Genomic DNA, 21,669 nt, shown 5'->3' with positions numbered 1-21,669 from the left:
AGCTCCCACCTCTAGTGCAGCCCTGGGTCCGTATTTGGTAAGAGTCTGGTGCAGTTTGGCATGTTTTCCTGCTGGGGGGGGTGGGGGGGGGTAGAGTCTTTCAGGATGGAGGCTCTGTACAGGGGGGTGCAGCAGTCTAGGTTGTCTTTTTAACCTGTTCTCCCCAGTGGCTCCAGCAGAGTGGTTTGAGATTTGGGGCTGGTGATTTGGACGCTGTTCCAGGGTGGATGAGGTTCAGGCTCCTCTGAAGTGACTTTGGCGCATTGAAAGTTTTTCCTTAGGACTCTTCCGTGGTGTAACCTTGACTCCATAGAGTGAGCGTGCCCTGACTAACAAAACCCAATACATGAGTGACATGGGTAGAGAGGGTGGCTTAGCAGTCTAACCCTCAGGTTTGAAACTCCCCACCATGTGCCCCACTCAAGGTACACACACCAGCCACCTGTTCCAGGGGTGCTGTGTCTATGATGCCCCTGTATTCCTAACTCAATAGAGGCAGTTCATGCTCCTTTTATTATCTCAAAACTGCCTCTGCCCCATCTGCTGCACCGTACAAGCCCTGACAATGGCCTTCAGTTCTTCTCCTTCATGCATCAGTGTTGTTGCCAGAAAACTGAGCTGCCCAGCCTCATCCCTCGTTATGGGGCTATTGAGGAAGGAAGCTAGAGGAGTAGAGAATCCTCAACAGGGAGGGGTTCTGCACCATGAGAGCAATGATCAAACACAACAGATAGCCCGCATATGGATGTCATCTGTATTTATTTGTAGCCTATATACACACACATTTTTTATAGCTACAGAGGAGTTTCTGTATGAAAGCTAAATAGAATACCTGCATGCTAACTTCAGCATTATACATGCTAGTGGGAGAGCATAGAGATATATGAATATGTAGTACCCATGTAGCAGAAGTATAAAACATTGTGGCTGACATTTTTAAACCTCCCAAAACAATTTGGGTACAAACAAGGGAGCAAGCAGTGCCCACTGTACAGGTGGTATCTCGCACATGAAGTCCTGTCCTCTCCCAATGGAGGCAATACCACCCATTCCTTTTGCACAGGCTGCCAAAGAACCTTCAGAGGGAGTCTAGTTCACCTCAGTGCAAACTGGGGACCTGGACATGAAAGGTTTTGCAGCCTATGGCTTATCCCAGGATGAATGATGAGGATCTAGAAATTAGGTGCCGGGGGAACAAAAAACATGCTGCATAGGAAGTGGACAAGGCAAAGGTCCCATCTACCTGGTCTCCCCACCCTATGAGATTTGCTTTTGAAAACACAGATTTCAGAGCCAGCTAAGACCAGGACACCAAATCCCTTAGGGATCTTACAAAACTCTCAGCCCTACTCTACAGGCTATACTCAAGGGCCCAAGCCTGCAGCTTACAATAGCGATATGGCCACATTCAGACTGTTACAGTAGAATCCTGCTGTAGTTTGGTTTTTTTAGTTTTGGATCAAGGAGATCTTAGGTTCATTGAAATCTATGGCAGAATTCCCATTGACTGAAATGGGACCTGAATTTCCCCTCCAGAGCATGTCCTCCCTACTCACTGCTGTAGTGAAGCTGTGCAGTTGTGTTGGTGTCCGCGCAGGTGTTGCCATGGTCAACACAGGCGATGTCAGAAGAAGGTTGGATGCTCAGACAAGAGAGTGCGAAAAAAAGCTTCGACCAGCTTTATAAAGAAAGCGTGGGATAAATAAGTGTGAGTCTGAAATATTTAACGACCTGTAACGATACTATTTTCCATAGCTAAAGTTGTCTGTTAGTGTGTCCTTAGCTGGTCCCACGGTGACCTGCACTTGTGAACCCATTTGGTCAGATGTAATTCTGTGTCTTCAGTGTTAAGAATACTATAATGGGTACTGTTCATGTACGTGTTATCGGAGCTCATGTGCTTTTTTTCTACATGCCGTTTAGTGTACTATGGATGTAATTTTTCTTTTTGTAGGTTTTTAGTATGTTTGTAACAGGACAAAATTGTGTCATTAAACTGAACTTGTACCTTCCATCGATAAACCAATCAAACCCATTATCCTCAGACTCTTCCTGGTTTCTTTCATACTGGTGATAAATATAAGGTGGCTGCTAGATTTAAAGAGTCTTGGTTTAAATTTACCTAGCACAGCTACCCTACTGTGCTCCTCTCCAATCCTCAACCCTGCTAGTTCAGAGTTTAATTACACTGCTAGGCTCTGCCACTCCCTGAAGTATCTTCATCCCTTAGCACCTTGGCCAACTCCCATTGAAATAAATGGAAGTCTTTAGTTCATTTCAATGGGAACTGAACGGGTCCCTTGCAACAGTGGCGCTCAACCTTTTGGACTACTATACCCCTTTTCAGGAGTCTGATTTGTCCAAGTGTCACCTCACTTAAACTACTTCCTTACAAAAGTCAGATATAAAAATACAAAAAAGTGTCCACACTATTACTGACAAATTGCTGACTTCCTCATTTTTACCATTATAAAAAAAAATCGATTGGAATATAAAGATTGTACTTGCATTTCATTGTATAGTCTATAGAGCAGTATAAACAAGTCATTGTCGGCATGAAATTTTAGTTTGTGCCGACTTCGCTAGTGCTTTTTCTGTAGCCTGTTGTAAAACTAGGCAAATGAGTTGAGGTACCCCCTGGAAGACCTCTGCGTACCCTCATTGCTACTGGGAGAAAGACTAGCCCCAGGCCACACAGCAAATCAGTGGCAGAGAAAGAATGAGAACCCAAGAGCTCCAGTATCTTAGGGCTTGTCTATGCTTGAAACACTATAGCAGGTAAACACTCATTACAGCGATAGGAGGGGTTCACCCATCACTGTCGTTAATCCGCCTCCCCAAGATGTGGTAGCTAGGTTGATGCAAAAATTCTTCTGTCGACCTAGTGCTGTCTACACCAGAGCTTAGGTCAGCTTAACTACATTGCTCAGGCAGGGTTGGACTTTCACTCCCCTGAGCAATGTAGCTGAGCCAACTTAACTTCCGAGTGTAGGCCTGGCCTTAGTCTGCTAGATCACACTACCTTTCCAACGTCTGACGCACACAAGCCCCGTCCCTAATAGTCTAGCAGAGTGACCAAAAATGAGCGTTGGTTCAGTGTGGAGACTGGGCTAACCTGTTCGTGCCTTTCAGGGCTTCCTCCCAGACAGGGCTAGAGGCACCATGGTGGGGTGGCCTGGTGGTAGCTTGCACTGTGGTTGCATCTGCTCCCTAGACAAAGATCGATTCAGTCTGTGGGGCTGATGGACTAGTGCCAGCAGGACATTCACAAAAAGGAAGTGTTGGGCAATTTGAAACAAAATGAAAGGCACCAGGATCAATAGCAGCCTGGAAAGCTGTGGGGTTACCATGCAAAGAACCCACCACTGCCCTACATCAGCTTTACACTAAGGTAACTTAATGGAGTTACAGCAGCAAACTGGTGTAAGAGTGGGGAACTAGGCCCAGCTCCCAAAGTCACTAACCTACTACACCACAAGAAAAAGGATAACAGGAAGTGTGGGGTGGGGAGGGACATTTGTGTGCTAGTAATATGAGGGACTGCTGAGTGGGAAGTTATTTTTCCCTAAAGGACCCCTTTAGTATCATGCTATGGTCATCCTTTTATTCATTTCTAGAGCTAACATACAGGGCTCTCCCCAACGCTCTCCTGCAAATAACCCCGGCCACCACTCAGCCTCCCACAAGTTATGCAAAGACCCCAAATCTCCAGCCAGAGATTGTAGAGGGCCAGGCTCGGGCCCTCTATAATCATACCCCAAAACTAAACAGGTTCCCCTTCCTTTGTGAGCCGCATTGAGCTCTCCTTAATGAGATCTCCCCAGTGGCTAGGATAGGATCAACTTGCAGACACATTGTCCCCTCCCAGGTCAACCCTGCAGATGTCGAGTGCTGTGGGTATAAGCGCAGGTTAAAGAGTGAAGAGCAGGAAAAGGAGCACAGGGGGATACTAGGCTGCCACATTACTGAGGTCTAGTAGCTCGAGTGGGGCCTAAATGCCTAGCTGACTATCCTCCTTGCAGGCAAAAGCTTGGTGTACTTGAGTGCAAGTGAGGGAGAATGTAGGAGGCCTGAGACTTGCATCCTCTCGGTGCAGAAGCAGTGCCGGGGTTTAACCTTTCTTGGGCCCACATAGCACCACTGGCAAGCGACCGCTTTGCTCTCCCTGCCATGCATTGCGCAAGGGCTGGGAGGGTCAATGCTGCTATGACACTACTTGTGTCAGCAGTTCATGGGGCCCTGTTGCCCTAGGCATAGTCTGCCTAAGAGGCATTTGAATGCATTCCAGCAGTAAAGTTACCTCAGCAGCCATGGCGGCGTTTGAGAGCCTGTAAAACAGAGAGGGCAAAGACTTCTCCTCTGCAGCCACAGTGCAGAACCGGTCTCCCGCCAGGCTGGTGGTGCAATAGTTCCTCGTCCCTGTGCCTGCGTGGAGAGATTAGGCCACATGCTGCTCAGCTCAGAGCTGCTAGAGTGACTTCCAAGTTCCACGCTTAATAGCCGCAAACAGCTCAGTGAGCCCCCACAAATCCAATTCCAATGAATTATGAATACTTCAGAGTTTGGTGCAGAAACAGTCTGCTAGGTAGCCTGCCTCCATCAGTGAGCCTCAGCTCCCTGCCTGGGTCCTAGCACCTCCCTTCATCACAGATTCAAGAAAAAGCTATTTTGAAAAAGGGAATGGGAAGAAACTACACAGAGAGGAGAACAATGGGAATACAAGAGGGAAACATTTGTAAATGGAATGAGATTTAAAACAAACAAACTGAGAAATAAGACAGAAAAAGATTTGGGCCAGAGAGACCTTTCCCTGACTGTAAAATGGGGAGAATATAATTTGTTACTGTTTTATTACAATAGCACCCAGAGGCCCCAGTGTGCCAGGCCCTGTGCAAACATTCAGGAAGAAATGGCCCTAAAGAGTCTGTGTAGCCCCTCATTTAGAAAGCACTTGGGATGAAAAGTACAACAGAGGCATTATTATTATTACTGGAACAGCAAGCAACAGTCTTCTTGAAAGTACTTGTGGGAGTTTGGAGTGGAGCCCTCCACTCCCAACAGAGAAGCACTCACTGCTGAGTCTTCAGAATAGGGCCCAATGGCTGGCAGCTCTGCCTCATCAGCAGGGGGTTTGCACATCCCCTAGTCCCGTTCAGCAATGCCTGTTTAGTTTGGGTGAATTTTCATGAACGTGTGCCACACTCCAGGCCTACCCCTGACTTCCACAGTTAGTGGTTACAATCAACTGGCTATTTTTTGCCAAAGAACATCCTATACAGGACATTTCTTGGTGTTCTCTGTATGAAGGTGGCTCTTTATTTAATGGCCTATTCCAAAGAGTGGGGGGGGGGGAGGATGGCCTAGTGGGCAGAGTGCTAGCCTAGGACTTTGGACCTGGGTTCAGGGCCCTGCTCCACAACAAGCATCCTTGGGCAAGTCATTGAGTGTCTCTGTGGCTCGGTAGATAGAGAACTATTCCTAATCTGTCGCCACTGGAAATGGGCCCCCCATCATTGCTCAGTGAGTTCACCTCGCTGGAAGAATGGGCATGGGTTTGTAGTGAGATGTGACCAATATTGTGGACTGCCTGCACATTTCTCATTCCCACCATACTTTGTGGTTAGCCCACTGAGGCTATGTCTATACCACAAAGAAAAACCCGCAGTACCGAGGCTCAGAGCCAGGGTCAGCTGGCTTGGGCTGGGGCTGGAGGGCTATGGAGAAACGTGTGGGCATTCCCATGTGGGCTGGATTGTGGGCACAGAGACTCTCCTTTCTCATCAGGCATCAGAACCTGGGCTCCAGCCCAAGCAGGAACACGTACATGGCTATTTTTAGTTCCACAGCCTGAGACAACTGACCCAGGTGCTGAAATGCAGTGCCAGGGGGTTTTCTTTGCAGTCTAGACTTACCTGGAGACCTTTCAATTAGAACCCAGTGTCTTCTCCGCTCTAATGAGGAAGGACAATGCCAAGAGGATGGATTCTGCTGCCATAAGTGAATGGAAATAAGGCTTTTTTAAAAAACAAAACAGTGAGTAATTAACCATTAGAACAATTTACTAAGGGTCATGGTGGATTCTCCATCCCAGGCCATTTAAAAAAGCAAGATTGGATGGTTTATTCTAAAACACCTGCTCTAGGAATTATTTGGGGGAAGTTCTATGGCCTCTGTCATACAGGAGACCAGACTTGATGATCATGATGGTCCCTTCTGGCCTTAGAATCCATAAATTTCATTTATTTCTACCTTGGCTTCTGTTTCCTTCTTCTGTCCTTTTATTTCTGTATTTTTCCAGTTCTCTCTCTTCTCCACTATCATTTTCCTCTAAGGTCTTTATTCTGCCACCCATCACTGTAGTACCTGAGCTTCTGCCATGCCCCCCCCTCCCTTTTGTCTTTTCACTATCTCCCTTCTACCATTGCTTCTATCCTTTTCCTTCCAGCAGTACAAAAGGACAGACCGACGAACCAGTAACATCTGGTCCCTCCATTGGGACCACTGGCAATGCACTCAATTACTACTACGAAAGTGCTGAGCCCTGCACAAAACAAAGACAGATGCTGCCCAAAGGAGGTTACAATCTAAGGCCCCAACTCAGGAAAGCTTCCCGTTCAGGGAGCATGGAACTGAACTGGGGTTTAAGAAGTGCTGTCAGACTGATTCCAAGGCATGGCTATTGCATTCAGCCTTCTAGGCCTGATTCTGAGCCCTCATACACTGCTGAAAATTAGGAGTCGCTCTGAAAACACTGGAATTACACCAGCTGCAAACCAGCACCTGGGAGGTCACAACCAGACCACCCAGTGTCTTAAAACACTACAGCCAAGATTTTAAAAACTAAGTGTCCAAAGTTAGGCTCTGAAGTCCACATTGAGTTGCCTAAATGAGATGTCCAATTTTCAACAATGCTATTGACTACTGGGGGTTGGGTGAAGGATGCTAGGAGCTCTGCTGAAAGTCAGGCCACATGGTTAGCTTCCCACATATGAACTTGGAGCCTAAAATCTTAGGCTTAGGCTAGCATGCTGGCAAAAATCATTTAATAGTTTAGCAAGGATAGACACTAATTGGACCATTCTTTTAGACTAATATTTAAGTATGGAAATGAGTACTTGGCACACTGCAGAATGGAAGGAACCGACCAAAGCTCCTGATGTGAGCTTCTCATTATACGCCTGCAACAGGGGTCTTGGGGCAAACATCTTCCAACCATCAATGAAGTGCCAGGAGTTGCAAGCCACCCATTATATTACAGTAGCACCTGGAGGTGTCAACAGAAGTTGTCAGCCCGTTGTGTTAGATGCTGCACAGATAAAGTGAGAGACTGTCTCTGCCCCAAAGAGCTTGCAAGTCAAAAAGAGAAACAGAGGCTCAGACAGGTGAAGTGATTTGGCCAAGGTCATCCAGCAAGTCGGTGGCAGAGCAAGGAATAGAACCCAGGTGTCTTAACTCCCAGTCTACCTCTTAGCCATTGGATCACATATTTGCCAGAGGTGGGATTTTTAAATGCTCTTAAGTCAGTTCGGAGCACGAGTCCTGCTGAGTTGAGGGACTTTTGAAAATCTCACCTTTTAGAGGAGGAAAAGAAGTTGTGAACTCTAAGTTAGATTTCTTCCAGGCTGATTCAAGTCACCCCCTAGAACCACAATGGGGCAGAGCCTCAGCTGGCGTAAATCATCATAGATCCAGCAATAGAGTGGTGACACTTTACAACCTGCTGAGAATCTGTGCCTGTGCCCTATGTTTTTTTTCATGGAAGGGACTTGCTCTGTATTCAGACTGCAGGGACATCCGTCCCCCCCACCTCCCTTGCAGTCAGCCCAGTATAAGTGGGTGCCAACATGGGATGAACACATTATATTAAGTTGAAATAGTGTCTGTTCAGGATACTTGTTGATTCCCTCCCCCCACTTTTCTTTTCTCCAGTGTCTTTCACCCTCCCTATCAGCTGGTCCATTTTTTAAAGCCATATCCCCCAAAAGAAGGGTGGGCTCATCATTGGCACATCTCTTGTGGCTGGGCATGGTGTAGCAGCTCTTTCCTTTCTAGCGCCTCTGGTTCTGCAGCAGTTTGCCCAGCTCTCCACCAGGTCACAGGTTAGTCCCATTCTTTCCAAAGGGACAAAGTCCAACAAACAAGAGTCCTTATGTCAGATCTTCAGCACTCAACTCTGGGCCCCTGGGTCCCTACACCCCTTTGTCCAGGATGTTCAGTCCTCCACCTCCCCATCTCAGTGGCCTCATGCCACCTTCCCCAGTGGCTAGTGGGGAACCCAGTCCTCCCACCATACTGGGTTCTAGTCCAAGGATCCTATAACCAAGCACTGAAGGTCTGCTCCACAAGACTCCTTGCGGTTTCCTCCCTGGATTTCTTCCCACCATTCACTTTTTCAGGCCTTTTCTGTAGCCCCTTTCCAGGCTTCTCTAGTGAAGAATGCCTCCCAAGGCTTCTCCTCAGTTCCTGCCCTAGGCCACGCTCCCAATCCATCACAACCCTCATGTCAGGGCAAGCAGGCCTACTGCCTGGGCCCCTGTGAGTCCAGCCCCTACCACACTCCAAGGTCACACTCCTGCTGTTGGCTGAGCTACTTCTTCCCCATCACCTCATAGCCCCACACAAGCCATCTACCCTAGAGGGTACACCAACCCCGGCTATCTCTTATATCACCTTCCTGTTCCTCTACCACCAACTGAGCTCTTCCTTTGCCTCCTGCTCCTTCCTTTATGAAGACCTACCTCCTTCCCAGCTGGGTTTGATCACCAATTATGCCTAGCACCCTGGACCAGGTGCCATCCTGCTTACCTGGGCTCAGGCTCCTGCTAACCCCTGGCTAACCAGGGTGGGGTTTGTACACCCCATCATATTCCCCTTCACTGGATTTTTTTCTCCTTCCCTCCCACAAGCTCAATAAAGCCAGAGTCAATCCTTTAAACCTAGGATGCTCCAAGCGGTTTGACACCAGCTGGGTTCCCCCAACCTCAAGCCTGGCATGATGATGTATCTGCTAACCCTAAGCTCACAAACAGATACAGCTGGGCAGCTAGAATGAGGTGGATCCAAACTTCTGCCCAAACCATTCATCCAGCTCTCAGATTTGCCTGGCCTCCCTGTCCCATTAAAGTTATTATCATTAAGGTGACTTTATTTTTTTAGCTGTAAGGGCTCTCAGCCACTCTGTAGTGAAAGGCAGCTGTAATATGACTAAGGCAGGCTCCAGAGACAAGATAAATATATTACGCCATGCTCAAACACTCAGAAATTCATCTCCCACCCGGAGCAGCTTTCACTTCCAGAACTCAAAAACTTTTGACTCCTTCCTGCCCCGAAGGAGAACATGAATGGAAAAGTCCAGTTTAATAAATGGCTAAGACAAAGCCAAGTTCAGCTCTACACCTGTGCTCTGATCCTCAGCCCCCGCAGCTGTCCCAGTGCAAATTCCTCACACCAGTCTGCCATTGCGCCAGGACAGTTATCCAGCAAGCAACGTGCCACTGCCCATCCAGTCCTGCACCCTGGCGCGTCATTGCGAATCAAAGCTGGTCCAGGCAAATCTAGCCCTCTCTGCAGTGTCCTTTATTTGGGAACACGGCAAAGACCAAGAATCAATTTGCAAATTTCTTCTCCCTCCACCCCAGAAGGTGAATAGAAGATCATTTGAAACAGCTAACATGCCAACCAATAGAAATGCATGCAGAATCAATATTTCATTATTAATGTAATATGGATAGATAAATCCTGCAACCTCAAAGGAACTCTATCCCCTTTTCTTCATCTCCTCCTTTATTGTATTGAACCAGGCCCCCATTGTATTAGGCGCTATACAAACACAGAACACAAAGCCCCAGCCCCAAAGAGCATACTTGCCTGATCTCAAGCCCCCATCTTTAGTGGCATCGTGCAGTGTTTTGGATGCTGATTAAGTTCTACTACACTTTATGAGCCAGGGCCCAGATCCTCAAAGATATTTAGGTGCCTAACTCCCATTGATTTCAGATGCCAATCTGGCATAAGCTGAGACAACTCAATCAATTTCATTGAAGCTGCACTTGACTTACCCTAGCTGAGGATCTGGCTCTGTTTTCCCCTCAAAGAGCTTTGCTAAAAAGAAAGAAAGAAAGAAAGAAAGAAAGAAAGAAAGAAAGAAAGAAAGAAAGAAAGAAAAGTCTCTCCCAGCAATGATACTAACCAGGAGTCCATTCCCATTCCCTGTCTTCTCTTCATCTGCGCTGGGTGATATGGTTTATCTGAACAGTACTTACTGTAAACTCTGTCAGCCCAGACCAAGATTAATTCTCTGCAGTTTGGCAGCAAAGAGATTAAATAACAAGGGGGGGAAATACACATCTGAAATTGAAAAATTCTTCAGGGCTAATTTACAATCAGGTTCCTCTTCTCCTCCCACATTTTCAAATGCTAACACAGGAGAGGGGAGGAAAGATAGGGAAGGAAAGGGTGTGGGGGGACTCTTTTGGTTGTACCCCCACCCAGTGAAATGGGAAAGCAGGGCAATGACCAGAACTTACACAGCACCAGGCTGCTGGTTTCACAAGAGAGATGAAGTGTGGAAAATTCCACTTCTCCCCTATGCACAACCCTGTCAATGGTCCCACAGGGGCCCTGGAGTCTCTCAGTATAATACAATCACCAGCTTGGAGCTCTCAGCTCGCCTTGAAGGATTGGAGTCCCCACCACCAATTGAAAGAAATATTCAGATTGCACCGTCTGGTTAGTAATAAATCCATCAGGCCCACTTGCCCCCAGTAAAGGAATTTATAAAGCACTAAGGAACATATGGTCCATCTAATGGCTCGATTGGCCGGCTGTCCTCGCCTTCTCATTTTGAATAGACAATGCTCTGTGCAGCCTGGGAGTTCAGTGTTACTCTCACTCGCACTGGTGTAAATCTGGACTAGCTCTGCTGCCGTCATTGGAGTTACTCCAGATCTGGATGGATAAAATGCCAAGCAGAATTCAGCCCCCTGTCCATATCCGTGAACGGTTCCGTTGGGCCTTCACAGAGGCCGGTTGGAGGGATACAGAGAAGGGAGATTCCTGGCTTTATTTAGGGTACAGATTGGGCCAAAACACAATGCCATCAGGAATCCTGATAACGTTGCCACCTCTGAGAGACAGAAAAAAAAAAAGCCACTGCCTCCCTCGCCCACCAGCCTGATCCTCCCCTTGCCCTCCCAGGCACCCCCCCAACAACCAGCCTGACCCTCCTCTTCCCCTCCCAGGCACCCCCGCAACAACCAGCCTGATCCTCCTCTTCCCCACCCAGGCACCCCCCCAACAACCAGCCTGAACCTCCTCTTCCCCTCCCAGGCACCCCCCCAACAACCAGCCTGACCCTCCTCTTCCCCTCGCAGGCACCCCCCCCAACCTTCCCCTTCTCTTCCCCTCCCAGGCACCCCGCCAACAACCAGCCTGACCCTCCTTTTCCCCTCGCAGGCACCCCCCCAACAACCTTACCCTCCTCTTCCCTTCCCAGGCACCAACCCCGCAACCAGCCTGACCCTCCTCTTCCCTTCCCAGGCACCAACTCCGCAACCAGCCTGACCCTCCTCTTCCCTTCCCAGGCACCACCCCCGCAACCAGCCTGACCCTCCTCTTCCCCTCCCAGGCACCCCCCCCAACAACCAGCCTGACCCTCCTCTTCCCTTCCCAGGCACCCCCCCAACAACCAGCCTGAGCCTCCTCTTACCCTCCCAGGCACCCCCCCAACAACCAGCCTGACCCTCCTCTTCCCTTCCCAGGCACCCCCCCAACAACCAACCTGACCCTCCTCTTCCCCTCGCAGGCACCCCCCCAACCTTTCCCTCCTCTTCCCCTCACAGGCACCCCCCAACAACCAGCCTGACCCTCCTCTTCCCTTCCCAGGCACCCCCCCCAACAACCAGCTGACCATCCTCTTCCCCTCCCAGGCACCCCCGCAACAACCAGCCTGACCCTCCTCTTCCCTTCCCAGGCAACCCCCAACAACCAGCCTGACCCTCCTCTTCCCTTCCCAGCATCACGCCCAACAACCAGCCTGACCCTTCTCTTCCCCGCGCAGGCACCCCCCCAACCTTACCCTCCTTTTCCCCTCGCAGGCACCCCCCCAACAACCTGACCCTCCTCTTCCCCTCCCAGGCACCCCGCCCCAACAACCAGCCTGACCCTCCTCTTCCCCTCCCAGGCCCCCCGCCAACAACCAGCCTGACCCTTCTCTTCCCCTCGCAGGCACCCCCCCAACCTTACCCTCCTCTTCCCCTCGCAGGCACCCCCTCACAATGAGCTGGGGAGTCACTTCACCATCCCCTCTCCCACCCCGGTCCCCACTATGTACTCGTCCCTGCTGGTGAGCCACGGGTCCATCTTACTTTCCAGCGCCATGAGGAGCAGGAGCCTCAGCCCCCGTATTGGCATGCTGAGGGCCTGGCACATCGAGCAGCACCCGGATGCCATGCCAGCAGCTCTCCCAGGTGCCATGGGACCTGTGCTCTGTAATGGAAGCAGCCCCTGGCACCCCTGTACATGCACGCGGAAGTTGTTGCCAGTTGCAGCTTGCCAGGGTATTTTCACTAGTGCCAAGTGAAGAAAACCCCAGCACACTGCAACCGGCAAGAGAAGAAAAACCAGCCAGGTTGGTTTAAAATCACCCAGGTGGCAATCTTAGGCCCAATCCTGGTTGGTGGCCCCTGAGATTGGGGGCCCCATGCAAGCACACAAAGTGCACACTGGTTCATCCAGGCTGGATCCAGAATCAGGATTCCTGACTCTGCCACTGACTAACTGCAGGACCTCAGGCAAGTCATTTATGGCCACATTTTCCAGAGCAGCCACTGCCTTTGGGTATTTTAATGGATGGCTGCCGAAGTTGGACTTCAGAAAATGTTGGTCCCAAGGGGTTGTATTGTGTTCTGTCTAGCAGGAGGCTACCAAAGGCCCTGGATCTGAACATGCCCAGGCTTTGGGAAGTCCAGAACCAGATCCAAATTTTGCAGCTATTATAATGGACCAAACCAAAACTCTGAGGAAATTCTAGATCTAAACTGTGCAGCCCAGGACCATCTCTACCTAAGAGCCCACCTAGTGTCTGGGAGCTGGGATGAGACACCTTGAACCAGCTCTTGCCAAGCATGGGGTTAGCTACAGGATGGACACGGACCATATGATGGAGCAGTGCCACTCTAGTGGTCCCCCGGTTGCAGGATCAACCTTGCGAGCAGAAGAGAAGTTGAGCTGGTTGGTGTTTTTCTGCTCCTCCCTGGAGGCAGATCTTCAGGACAGAAGATTTAGCCCTTACACTGGGAGGGAGGGGAATTACTGACAATATTTAAGGGGGCAATGAACTAGCAAGATGCATCCTCTGGTTTTTCAGGAGCCCCCTGGTGGCAGTGGTGGTGGCAGCAGCAACAAGGTGACAGAGACTCCACTGCCAACCTGAAACACTGCTGTCCATGAAGAGCAGCTTGCATTGAACCATAACAGTGCCCAAGGGAACTGCATCTGTCTCATTCAAAGTGATTATTCAGTATATGTATATTAGAATGTGGGAGAACCTCAGGGGATTCCTGTAACCAGACCAACAATGTTATACGCATGCATCAGCATTCCCCTGACTGTGCTGTGACTGGGAAAAACTAGCTTCCATTTCCTGATATGACCATTAGCAGAATGAGATCATCTGACTGTCATGAGACCTTCTATAGTTCCTGAGAATTAAGATGCTATCGGCCCTGCAGTGTGCGTTACATTGAACAAACACTGAGTTCTTTTAAAAAGAAATTCCAGCCTGGAAGAATGGGAAAGACCTTCAGATTGCAGAGCTCCTATCCTACAAACATTTACACAGATAAGTAACTTGACACCCATACATACATACAAAAAGTTATTCATGACCATCAGAGTTTTCAGGATCAAGACTGTATATGCATGATCCATTCTGGCAACATCCACATGATACAGCTGATCACAGCGAATCTGGTCTAGATCTCAACTCTTAACAGTGGACCTAATTCTGACCTTACTTAATCAATTTCCAAGTCGATTTCTTTTATTTACACTGGATTAGCATAAAGCAGAGTCAGACCCAGATTTTACATCATTTTCATGTTGTAATTCTTTTCCTTATGATTAGTATTGGAAGGATTTGACTTTTATCTCTGGTGAAACTCAAAAAGAAATATTGATGTTTATTTCTAAAGCTTTTACAAATGATTGACTAAAATGTTTGCATTAGTGGGAAATAAAGAAAAAAACAGGTACTAGTTATTCAAAAAATTAATGGTTTAGAAGCTGAGATTCAAAAACAGCTTCAGAAATAAAATCATGATCAGATTCCATGATGTGGACGTACTTATATTTTATTTTTAAGCAGAGTAAATAGTGATTTTTTTAAATGAACACAAATACTTATTAGCCTTTAAGCACTATTTTAAAATAATTAACTTTCCTTTTTTTGTACATTTTAATTAGTAACTACACATATTTTCTCTCTTCTTCTATTTATTTATTTATTGGTAGAAGGAAAGATTGACTCTACACAAAGAACAGCCATAAACTTTCAGGCTAAATTGCTTTTATTTTAGATTAAGGGAAACAACAAAAGAAGAAAGAACAAAAAGAAAGTTTCCCTGAGAGATCACAGTGAGTACTTCTCTCTAACAATCTGTACTAAAGTCTGAGAACAAAATAGCTGTTGTCTCTGCCTGCAGGCTGAGGTCTTAGATATTGTAAGATGCAGGACACAGAACAATGAAACATAGGCTACTTCTACACTAGGGATGTAATTCCTAGCTCACATACATACATTTGCACTAGCTCTCAGCTCTCAGTGTAGCTGCAGTAGCCCTGGCGGAGGCAGCAGCGGCATGGCCTAGTTACCCCGAATACAAACCCGCACACATCCCATGGGTAAGTACTGGGGACATCTAACCCACACCGCCGCCTGTACTCCTGTGGCTTCACTACAATTTTAAGCATGCTAGCTTGATAAGAGCTAGTGCAAGTATGTTGGCTTGTGCTGGGAATCACGCCCCCAGCTCTAAGTGTAGACATAACTGTTGTTCCATAGCTACCAGCACCACACCATCTACTCAGCCAAACCTAATCCTTCCAGCCCTGTTCTAATCTGCAAAATCCACAACTCGTCTGTCATTTGATCTGTCTGTCAAGTGTCATGCACAACTATGGGGTTGTATAAATAATAAATCCATAAATATTATTATAATGTAATAGTATATTTTATAACAAAGGTGATTTCGGAACGTGTGGGATGCTTCATTCTGGGTATCATTCTCCTAATGAAAACACCCTCCTCTTCGCGGTCCTACATACTGGTGACCCCAACTGTACTTCTTCTCCCTTATGACCAGTGTTTGCACCCAGGATGCTGTCTTGTGGATTTGTTTCATCTTGATACATTTGTTCCTCGTCACACGGTGTCACGGCCTTGTGTGTGTTAGCGCTCAATACAGCATAGACAACGCCAAGCATTTAAAAATCCCAAGTCTGACCCCCAAAAATTCATGAGGAGCCAGAAGTCATGAGATTTTAAGAAATCATAAATGCTGGTTCTTTTCATTTGCATTCTGGTGCATGGGATTTCATTTTGATTTTGGCTTTTGGGTTTGTTGGTAGTTTTTTAACCTTTAGGGGTCCCCTTTTTCAAGATTTCTTTGCGGCCATGAGGGCTAGAAAGTCACTTTTTTAAAAATAGAAGCTAAGATTTTTCCCATAACAACGTGACTCCAGCAGCTGGGATTTTACAAAAAACACCGAATCTCACAAGATTCACAATGAATCACAAGAGCTGACACCACTTGGAATGCCCAGGAACCACTATCACCTGGAGGGGGGAAGGGGAGGCCTGGCAGCCGGAGGGGACCGAGTACAATGCTGGGTTGGTAAGAAACCAAAGGGCAGATGGTGGCCCTCACCCACATAAAACACTGAAGTCCAGGAGTCCATTGAGGGGCTGGAGTGAGGGGGAGCAATGCATTTTGGAAGCATATGGCGAGGGAGATCAAGGAATCCAGGACAGGGAGAAGCTAAGGTTTGGTAGTTCTGGGTCCCATTTTGTATTAAACACCTTTTAACAGGTTGCTCTGCCTTTTAAAGTGCTGGTGTGGGGGGTTGGGCCTTGACAGCCCTGTGCAATTATCAGAACCAGCTGGGAAGGGATCAGTCAGATGTTTTCTAGAAAGGGCCGAGAGAGAGCCCAGTTGGCTGGGTGCTATAGAAGGGAGGGTTGTGTGGAGTAGAGGGATGGGTGCAGGGAAAAGGTCGCCACACCCTGGGTTGGTCTGGGGAATGGCTTTGTTTTGTGTTACTTTGTGTAGTTTTGATTTAATTAGTAACCTGGGCCCTGAGGAAAGGGCATGAAAGAGCCTTTGGGCCTGGTGTCAGTAGTTCCTGGCCTAGGGAGAGGGCCAGCAGCCTACTGCCCACCCCACCCCCAATTGGTAGGTTAAAACATCCTCCCACTATTGATCCTGATTTGGGGCTACAAACTGCCCTGTTCTGTCGTTCTCGCTAAGATTAAGAATCCAGCCTGGTTTCTGCCATTTGAGCATGGGCCTCTTCCAAACCAAAGGGATTCTCATTAGCTCCTAGCAGTACAGCATCTATGACACACATAGAGGGCAGTGTTGCATGGACACATTAGCCAGCTCATAGGGGGAACAGAACATTCTGGATGGAATGTCTTTTGTGATGTGCTAGCTGCTCTGAGACAGCTGTTCCTGTCCGTGAGAAAATGACTGGCAAGTCACCTTTGAGAGAGTGAGAGCTGATGGTGATAAATATCACCTGTTACTACCGACTGGCACCTCAGCCATAGCCTAGACCAGGTAAAAGAGCATTGCAAAGGGCAGAAGCTGGTAATTCTGTGCAGTTTCTAATCAGCCCTCTAGGATACTAATTGCTATTCCTGACGTGCTGGGCGAAGAGGGAAATGCCTTGATTTTTTTCTGTGCTGATGCGACACCACTGCAAAGTGCCCGAAACGTAATTAATCCTCTGTTGACCCAGCTTGGTTCTACGGCTGCCCCTCTCCTATCACCTTCATGCTGGTCCCAGAGAGACAGCCAGGGATAATCAGCTGTCAGAAGGGCACAGCACTGATTAGAGAGGGGGGAATCAAAGCCAAACAACAAAAGGATGTGGCTGAATGAAAGCATGGCTGTCTGTCTCCAGCCTCCTACCCACATCAGGCATGACTGGCTCAAGGACATTGGCATCTAAAGCCAAGGGGAAGCTAGAAACTGGTGCAGGAAAGGAACAGAGCGAGATCTTAATTCCAGCTCCAGCTGAGTTCTGCTGTGCTCATTTAACAAGACCCCTACCCACCTTCAGTCATGTTTAGTCCACACAATAGCAAAAGCAAGGGTTAGAATTCAGAACCCCCCGTGTCAGAAAGTCCTCACTCCTCTTATTCCTGGGGCAGGGTCACGATTTTTCTGGTATTGAAATACTGATAAAAAATAAAAAGGGAGGAAAATGCCAATCACATTGTTGTTAACTGTTTCCCCTATTTTTGACCAACCATCGAACAAAGGGAAACATTCTGAATTTAGACATTTCAAATTTCAACAACAAAAACCCAGGCATTTATTTTTAGACAGAATGTTCAATTCCTTCCCCCACCCTGTGGTGTTTGAGTAGCCCTAATTATTTAAATTAACCTTAACTCTGCCCATTCAGAGCTTCCAGCCAACCTTCATTTATGAAGCCTCTTGATATGGGCCAGAGACTCTGACCTCACCTCAAAAGGGGCTCCAGATCCCAGTACTTTCCCCCCATTATTCATGTCTAGAAACTTTCCCACACATACTCTCTTTCAATTGCCACCATAGGTGCTGGAACTAGGGGTACTGCTGCACGCCCAACTTGAAGTGGTTTCCATCATAGACAGGGTTTACAGTTTGGTTCAATGGCTCTCAGCACCCCTGCTACACACATTGTTCCAGCACCCCTGATTGCCACCCCAAGCTTCACCTTGCCCCTTCGTTCATGAATTACAATGGTATGGTTTTTTTTCATTATTTGGTACTGTACAACCTTAACCCACCCTCTGGCCAATAATCCATGTAAGGAGGGGGATGGTGAGATGAACTATAAGTCTCCAACTAAAGTACATTGTAGTCAGGACCTTGGTCTTGAACCCCAGTCTCAAACTTAGATTCCCTGGGTTGAGGAAGCAGCCTTGGCCAACACATCACACCACACCACACCAACTGATCAAAGAAGTCATACACTTGAGTGGCCAACTTTCTGCATTCTGCAACCTGCTTCCTGATTGGCCACATAGTCTTGACCCTGATGGGCTGGTGACCATATATAAAATTCCTGCTTTCTTTCTGGCCTTGTCTGAACAACAAGCCATTGCCTGCTAGCTGCTACTTGGACCTGGCTTGACCTGGCCTTGCTGCCCCACCCAACCTCACCAGCTGCCCTGCTGTACCTTCCCCTTGGATTGGATCTCCTGGCTATCAGAACTTCTTGCATGAACTCCGACCACTGATATAGACTGCCCTTTGACCTGCCTGACCCCTGATATTACACTTTGACTGATTGGGGTTCAGAGCATGACAGGTGGACAAGGGCACAGGGTGCAATCTTCAACCCAAAGCAAAACTGTTACAAAGCTCAATATAAATCTGACCCCCGTCCAAGGTTATGCTCACAATGTGTCATCCTGGAGTTGGGTTTGCAAAGGGGTGGTCAAATCTACGGTGACCATAACCATCTAATGCATTTTAATAATTTCTGTCCCAGACTACATCCAGGACAAAATCATGCTTAGCTTACACATTTTAACCAACATGATGTTAACACATTTTCCAACATGGCACATTTCCCAGTGTAGACATGGCTACTGTGACAGTCACTCTGAATGAAATGTAAATGTTTAGGTTCATCCCAAACCCAGTCAAGCCATCTGCCCTGGAGCAATTAGATAGAACACTCTCAGCAAACCAGTCCGGGGGATGTCTCTTCAAAACCCAGTGCACACATTGGCCTAAATACAGACGTAGCGTAATCCCGTGGATGGAAGCTAGGATAATAAGTCTACGTTTGGTCACCAATCTACATTCAGAACATGGCCAAGATCCAGCTCTCAGTTTCCATGGAATCTGATAGAATTATACCAGTGTGAATGAGAGCAAAACCTATGGTTCTTGTCTGAACTCCATTACTGTAGTATCTGAGCACTGGACAACCTTTGCTGTATGTATGCCCACAACTGCCCTGTGAGGTAGAGTAGTGCTGTTACCCCCATTGTACAGATGTGGAACTGAGGGACTAAGGCCAGATCCCCTAAGGTGGTAGGTGCCTAACCCCCACTGAAATTAATGGGAGTTGGGTGCCTCATCCTTTGAGGATCCGGTCCTGAGTGACTTGCCAAAGCAGCAAGAGCAGGGACACACTTCTCCTGGGTTCTAGCCTGTGGTCTTGCCACTGGACTATCCTTCCTTTCTGACCCTCTTAGCCTGAATCCACCTCTTTCAACACACAGTCCAGCTATTCACGGCAACCCTCTGAATAGTCATTCTAAACCCTGTGCAGATGGGTGGAGCCCCAGATCCATGCAGAGTGGGAGGGGAAGGAAAGGCAAGAAAACCGAAGGCACCAGAGCCCCCAGCCCAGACACGATGGGGGTGGGGAGAGGCCCTTGCAATGTGTCAGACTGTAGCAGCGAGGTGGAAAGCACATAACGGGGGCGCCAGCCTTCGTTACATGCTTCCACCCCAGATGCACGGCAATCTCAGTTTGACTGGGGATTTCAGCACATTGTCATGTCACTGGCGTCATGCTGATCATTGTCTCGGCAGATCGGTTGCACGCTTATCTATTCCAGAAAGGCCGCTGACACTTTCTCTGCATGCTTGTCTGCCTCTGAGGTCTAAAGAGCTGTGAGAGCCCTGTAGCATTCTCATTAGCACCTTGATCACAATGTTTACCTTCAGCCATCTGTCAGGCAAAAATCAGATTTTTCATTTGAGAAAAGACAGCAGGAAAAGGAACCGCTGAAGTGTCTGGGAGCAGTGCACGTTATTTACACAGGGCACCTCTCCAAGTCCAGAGGGCTTTCCATCTCCCTCTCTCTCCCCCTTTCTTAGCCTTGCCTTGTTTGCTAGTACAGGCCAGATTCAGAGTGGGTGGAGGAGAACAGAGCTCCACCAATTTCATCATCACACTCTGCATGTTGCCTGTTCCACGCTCTTTGCAGACACCCCCAGTGGGTATTAATCCCTCAGAGCTAGCCCCAGATATCATGTCGTATTAGCCTCATTTTGAAAAAGCAGAAATGGAGGCTTGGAATGCTGAAATGGCACAAGGACACAACGCGAGTCAATGGCAAAGTCCTTGGTATTGACGTGGAGGGCTGGTGCCAGGACTAATTCCTTGCAATGTCTGCATAGATTGGGTAGGACTTTTCCAAATCCCCCTATGATGGGGTGGGACTCACCACTGTGGCACCTCCTACTGGCTCTCTTGGGAATTAGCTCTGTACCCTCTTCTGCTGGTGTCTCGCCCACCATCACCTCTGCTCTGTCCAGGGTGCTGGCACTCCTTCCTCCTACTAGGAGCCTGATCTTCCCTCCTCAAGCTCCAGGCAGCTACCGAACTCTGCTCTGCCCTGCAGCCCTACTTATATGAGCCTACCGGGCCATGATTGGCTATTCCTCTCAACCCGTTTCTAATTGACTGCCTCCAGTCTGCCAGTGAGGTGCAGCCACCCCATCACACCTCCACAAAGGACAGCAGAGCACACCAGGCAGGTGGAAAAACAGCTTTTAAGGCTTGGGTGGATGGGACAACAGGAAGGGTCCTTTATTAGCAGAGACAACAAGACAGTCCAATCTGAATGGCCTCAGAGTTTGAGACAGTTTGGCTCCAGGGCTCTGGTTTGTTCCATGAGTTTTTTACACATAACTCATGGAACGTTCCTATCCAGCAGTGAAGACTGGCCCTTTGCCCTCCAGGGCAAGGACGTACAGAGTCAGATGTTACTGGCCAAGAACAGCTCAAGCTCTATGGACCCCAAAGGCAGATGGAGCGCAAGTCAGTTCCAAGCACTGCTCTGGATTGCTGTGTAGGATCTCAGGGAACAGGGTCACTGATCCCAGCTATGAGGCAATCCCCATACTCTGTAATCCCCATACTCTGTAACTACTGCAATAGGTGGCCCTCTCTGCAGGAGCTGGCTGAGCAGCTGGTTCTCTGGATGGAGGCAGCAAGGTTTGGTCTCTTGGTCAGCTACTGTGCTAACAATAAATGTTAGCTTAATCTCCACAGACTGGAGCACTCTTAAGCCGCAAAACTGCTAAGAGACTGGCCCTGCACCAGGACAGGACAGAGGTAACATCTCCAATGTCCATAGGGTTGCTTGACCCAGGAAACACCTCCAGGGCTGAAGCCGAAGAGACATTATTTGCTGGGATCTCTTTTGGCTGTAACAGTGTCATAAAGTCAGTGACAGTTCTATGGTGTGAACTGCCCTCGTTTGTATTATTCCCACAGCAGCTGGAACTGCCGGCCCCTGGCCTCAGTGCATTCACGTGTGTTCTCCCTGGTCCAGGTATCCCAGAGAACCAGGAAGAGGAGCCTAATGGCAGCATTGTCTTGTGCACATAAGCTCAGGTACAGCATAATTAGTCACTGGGGACAGCAAGT

At 48.2% G+C, this 21,669-nt stretch overlaps 1 protein-coding gene across 4 annotated transcripts in view; it reads left to right on the top strand.

Moving 5' to 3' along the window:
- Positions 1 to 15,211, top strand: part of CYGB (cytoglobin) — a 50,091-nt gene extending 34,880 nt beyond the window's left edge. For 2 of the 4 annotated variants that reach the window (XM_048818228.2, XM_075119310.1), the window contains exon 4: positions 13,367 to 15,211. In XM_048818228.2, coding sequence (XP_048674185.1) covers positions 13,367 to 13,432 — 66 coding nt within the window. In that variant the 3' untranslated portion in view covers positions 13,433 to 15,211. Of the gene's footprint in view, positions 1 to 1,536; positions 2,039 to 13,366 lie in introns of those variants that run through there. The other 2 variants (XM_048818227.1, XM_048818229.1) reach the window with 1 other exon arrangement.
- Positions 15,212 to 21,669: the final 6,458 nt, after the last annotated feature.

This window comes from Caretta caretta, chromosome 14 (assembly GCF_965140235.1).
Source record: "Caretta caretta isolate rCarCar2 chromosome 14, rCarCar1.hap1, whole genome shotgun sequence".
NCBI classification, from domain to species: domain Eukaryota; kingdom Metazoa; phylum Chordata; order Testudines; family Cheloniidae; genus Caretta; species Caretta caretta.
Note: the sequence above shows the minus strand (reverse complement) of the source record. Positions and strands in the feature narration are given on the sequence as shown.